We start from the raw sequence: 5504 nt of genomic DNA on the forward strand, positions 1-5504 counted from the left end.
CAACGGATATGTATGATCTTACATATTCGTTGAAGGTTCTATGACTTCTTTCCACAGTTCCTAGTGACTGATGATGATAAGCAGTCGATGTAATATTCTCTATTTTTAAAAGGTTACACAATTCATTAAGTACTGAGTTTTTGTACTCTGTACCCATGTCCGTAATGAACGTCTTCATCGGACCATAAGTAAGAATAAAATGTTCAAATATAGCTTTCGCAACTGATTTTGCGCTTTTATCTTGTATGGGTACCGTTACAAGATATTTTGTCATGTCACATATTATTGTGACAGCATAAGAATTTCCGTTATAAGATTTTGGTAGTGGACCTATAGTATCCACTATTACCGTATCAAATGGTTTAGTCGGTGTGTTTGTCAAAGTCAATGGCATTTTTGTGTGTTTTGTAATTTTAGCCGACTGGCATTTTTGACACATTTTAACATATTTCGTAATATCACGAGTCATATTCTTCCAGAAATAATATCTTTTTATTTTATTAAGAGTTCTTGAAACACCAGAATGTCCTCCTTCTGCTGGATCATCGTGGTATCGTTTCATTATCTCTGTTATTAATTTGGCATTTGTTACGTGGATCACCTCATTAAGTAGCGCTACTTTTAATAATTTATTGCCCATTTCTTTAAATTCATTAATAGAGATAAATTCGAAAATTTTCTCACTAGGTGCCACTTGTAATTTATTAATGTTTAGTTTACCGGCCACTTCTTCGAGCCTTGGGAAAAATTGTCCAAAGTCAAATTTCCCATTAATAAACAATTCATTCATTTGTATACATGCTAATGTAGATTTGCCACGTTTAATATAAAACTTTTGTGGGGTAATCTTTAGCTTACAAAATTTTCTGACGTCAGAATTCATAATTGGTACAAATATGTTGGGCTTCTCATTTTCATTTTCTAAATGCCGTTTGTTTATTGTAACTGGAGACTTTTTAAGTGACTCTTTTGCCATTGATCTTGTGTTTATTTTGTATATATTGTTATTTTCATTGTTTATTTTTTTCAAGTCATTTATGGATATACGTGATAATGCATCAGCAACATAATTATCTTTTCATTGGTATTTAAAATTCTAATAAAGGTATTGTCAGATTTAACCAACGTGTTAGCTTTAAATACACCTTCTTGGGGCTCCTGATTTGGAACAATTTATTTCTTGTTCAGCATGAGTGAATCTTACTTGACGAATCACCTTTGCTCTGGCAGGCAACGTAATATCGCTGTAAGCACTTATAATTGGTACTTCTATCTGCTGTGGAAAATTTTCAGGTCTTAAAATAAAACAATCCTGGTCTTGGCTGAATTCAAGAACGCAGTTATATTTTTTAATGAAATCCATTTCTATAATATCGTCGCATGGTATGGGGAATTCATCTCTCACAACGTGAAAGTTATGAGGTATTAAAAACTACTTGTATCTTAGATAAAAAAAAAACATCGTACCAAGAGATCTAATTTTGCCTTCACCTATTCCACTTAATTTTGTTATATATTTAGTATTTAATTTTTTTAAAGTCATATCGGTGTTTTAGCAAGGATATGTCTGCACTAGCAATGTTAATAATTCTTTAGTTTGATTAATCTGTAATCTTATGAAAATGCTAAAGTTGAGGTTAAGATTGTACACTATTCTGATCCTAGGGAGTGTTCGGGTTTTCCAAATCGCTATCAGATAGATTGGCTGCTCTTACATAACTTCCGCGGTTGTTACCACGTCGCCATCTATTTCTGTTGCTGTCATTAGTATTATTTCCGTTACTATTCGGATTTTTAAAGTCATTGTTGGCATAAAAGTTATTGTTATTTCTGTTATAGTCTCTTCTCCTATCATAATTATTCTGTCTTTGGCCATAGTATAGTATGGCATTCTGCTGACCTGTTGCCTCGGTACAGCTGTTTACAAACTTACTGACAGCTTCATTCATGCTGTTAAACTGTCCTGCTTCCATGATAAGTTTAACTTTATCAATGGTGCAGTTTTTAGCAAGTGCCTTTACGGCAACCTGTGTAGAATATTTACTTGCCAATTCGCATGACAAACCGTCCGATATGTATGCATTTTCTAATGATCTTGTAAGATTTACTATTTCTGTGCAAATATGCATTTTTTTATCCTTTCTAATTTCTAATTTCAAAGGACCTTAACATTTTTTTTTTTTTTACTTAATTAGACTTAATAAGAACTATGTAATTAATTTCTATTTCTTAAAAATTATTTATTATATGTATATTATAGTTTACATTTTATGTTTTCTATATTTTTATGGTTAAATTTTTGTCAAATGGCGGTTAACGCCTACTGACCCTATACGTGCAAATGGATGCACAGTAGTTTTTTTTTTAAATTTATTATATACATATTTTTTTTTATATATTTCTTTTTATATACATTTTATTTTGATGAGGCTTTTAGAAGGATATCGCTCCGGACGATTTTTAACCACATGGCAGGATCTTCCTTTGGTTTAGGACTTCTTCTATAGTGATCGCCTTTGGGCCAGGCGATCTCATTCTGTACTTTGGCCGTACAGAACCTCTGGCGGAGACTTGGCTGTCCGCCAGGAACCACAAGATTACTTTTGGGTGCTCTTTTTTTGTTTGTTAAGCACCCCAAAAGACTGGTGTAAATAAAATATTACAATTTGTAAACAATATTTTTCCTTGGGTGCTCTAAAATTAAGCACTCCGAAGGACAGGCAAGATCAAAAATATGCCAATATGCTTTTGGGTGCTTTTTTTTTATTTTCTAGCACTTCAAAAGACTGGCAGGATCGCCATATAGGGGAAGAAGATCAAAAGTTGTTTTATTTTTATACCACTTTGCTCGAGCTAAATTACAGCTCAGAGTTGGTAATGCAAAGTGTGTCCATTTATTAAAATTTTATTGATTATATACTAAATTAATGCTTACATTGCATTTTAACCTAAAGTGGAGAATGTAGCAGTTGGACAGAACATTGAACGCAAGAATCACATAAAAATTAAGTAACGATTAGTACAACACACAAAGTGTTTACTGTTTTGTCGTTTCTGTAATATGATATTAATTCTTTTGCATTTCAATATTCTGTCGGTATAGTTGACATATGGTTTATGCTACATTAGAAAGCTACATTCTCATGCAATCCAAAGCTTCCTAGCTCTTTAGGGGCCTCCAAAATTTCGATTTATATGAAGTCGTTAAAAACTGGGTTAATTTTGGGACATTTTTCGAATAATGTCCGATATACCTGCATATATATCGGGTATTATTTATCCTAGTTTTCGAAAAATTTCCGATATACCCGCATATATATCGGGTACTATTTATCCTAGCTACTTAAGTTATACCTTATTAGAAAGCTTTAATCTCAAGCAATCCAAATATAAAAAATTTAGCTCCCTGGCTCTTGAGGGGCCAATTTTGGGGTAATTTTGGGACATTTTTCGAAAAATGTCCGATATACCCGCATATATATCGGGTACTAACTACGCTAGCTACTTAACCTTCGCTTTACCAATACCCACCCTGGTGACCACATCGTTTTTATTGGTTTAATATTTTTTTTAATTTTGTTTCGATTTAAATGAAATTTATACTCACTGAACAAATTTTAAGGTTCTATAGAATTTAATAGAAACATTTTAAACTTTTTATAAGGTTTTTTAAATTTTTTAAAATTTCATTTGTCGCATATATTTACAAAAGTGTAGTGTCACCCGGGTGGGTATTGGTAAACCATGTACATAAAAAACCTTTGGTAAAGCGAAGGTTAAGTTATACCTTATTAGAAAGCTACAATCTCATGCAATCCAAATCCGATTTATATGAAGTCGTTAAAAACTGGGGTAATTTTGGGACATTTTTCGAAAAATGTCCGATATACCCGCATATATATCAGGTACTATTTATCTTAGCTACTTAAGTTACACCTTATTAGAAAGCAACATTCCCATGCAATCCAAATATAAAAAAATTTAGCTTCCTAGCTCTTTAGGGGCCTCCAAAATTGCGATTTATATAAAGTCGTTAAAAACTGGGGGAATTTTGGGACATTTTTCGAAAAATGTCCGATATACCCGCATATATATCGGGTACTATTTATCCTAGCTACTTAATCTCAAGCAATCCAAATATTAAAAAAATTTAGCTTCCTGGCTCTTTAGGGGCCTCCAAAATTGCGATTTATATGAAGTCGTTAAAAACTGGGGTAATTTTGGGACATTTTTCGAAAAATGTCCGATATACCCGCATATATATCGGGTACTATTTATCCTAGCTACTTAAGTTATACCTTATTAGAAAGCTTTAATCTCAAGCAATCCAAATGTAAAAAAATTTAGCTTCCTGGCTCTTTAGGGGCCTCCAAAATTGCGATTTATATGAAGTCGTTAAAAACTGGGTTAATTTTGGGACATTTTTCGAATAATGTCCGATATACCTGCATATTTGCGATTTATATAAAGTCGTTAAAAACTGGGGTAATTTTGGGACATTTTTCGAAAAATGTCCGATATACCCGCATATATATCGGGTACTGTTTATCCTAGCTACTTAAGTTATACCTTATTAGAAAGCTTTAAACTCAAGCAATCCAAATGAAAAAAATTAGCTTCCTGGCTCTTTAGGGACCTCCAAAATTGCGATTTATATGAAGTCGTTAAAAACTGGGGTAATTTTGGGACATTTTTCGAAAAATGTCCGATATACCCGCATATATATCGGGTACTTTTTATCCTAGCTACTTAAGTTATACCTTATTAGAAAGCTACATTCTCATGCCTTATTAGAAAGTTTTAATCTCAAGCAATCCAAATATAAAAAAATTTAGCTCCCTGGCTCTTTAGGGGCCTCCAAAATTGCGATTTATATGAAGTCGTTAAAAACTGGGGTAATTTTGGGACATTTTTCGAAAAATGTCCAATATACCCGCATATATATCGGGTACTATTTATCCTAGCTACTTAAGTTATACCTTATTAGAAAGCTTTAATCTCAAGCAATCCAAATGTAAAAAAATTTAGCTTCCTGGCTCTTTAGGGACCTCCAAAATTTATATGAAGTCGTTAAAAACTGGGGTAATTTTGGGACATTTTTCGAAAAATGTAAGATATACCCGCATATATATCGGGTACTATTTATCCTAGCTACTTAAGTTATACCTTATTAGAAAGCTACATTCTCATGCAATCCTAGCTCTTTAGGGGCCTCCAAAATTGCGATTTATATGAAGTCGTTAAAAACTGGGGTAATTTTGGGACATTTTTCGAAAAATGTCCGATATACCATATATATCGGGTAATAATATATATCGGGTACTAACTACGCTAGCTACTTAAGTTATACCTTATTAGAAAGCTACAATCTCATGCAATCCAAATATAAAAAAAAAATAGCTTCCTGGCTCTTTAGGGACCTCCAAAATTGCGATTTATATGAAGTCGTTAAAAACTGGGGTAATTTTGGGACATTTTTCGAAAAATGTCCGATATACCCGCAT

At 32.8% G+C, this 5504-nt stretch overlaps 1 protein-coding gene across 1 annotated transcript; it reads right to left on the reverse strand.

The window, feature by feature from the left end:
- Positions 1-1661: 1661 nt before the first annotated feature.
- Positions 1662-2129, reverse strand: LOC135950658 (GATA zinc finger domain-containing protein 24-like). The gene has a single exon (XM_065500188.1). It carries the CDS (start codon positions 2127-2129, stop codon positions 1662-1664), a length of 468 nt encoding a protein of 155 aa, XP_065356260.1.
- Between the last annotated feature and the right edge of the window lie 3375 nt (positions 2130-5504).

Source organism: Calliphora vicina, chromosome 2 (genome assembly GCF_958450345.1).
Source record: "Calliphora vicina chromosome 2, idCalVici1.1, whole genome shotgun sequence".
In the NCBI taxonomy this organism is placed as follows: Eukaryota; Metazoa; Arthropoda; class Insecta; order Diptera; family Calliphoridae; genus Calliphora; species Calliphora vicina.

Excerpts from the sequence above, each read along its gene's own strand:
- LOC135950658 (XM_065500188.1), bottom strand. The coding sequence starts at position 2,129 with ATGCATATTTGCACAGAAATAGTAAATCTTACAAGATCATTAGAAAAT.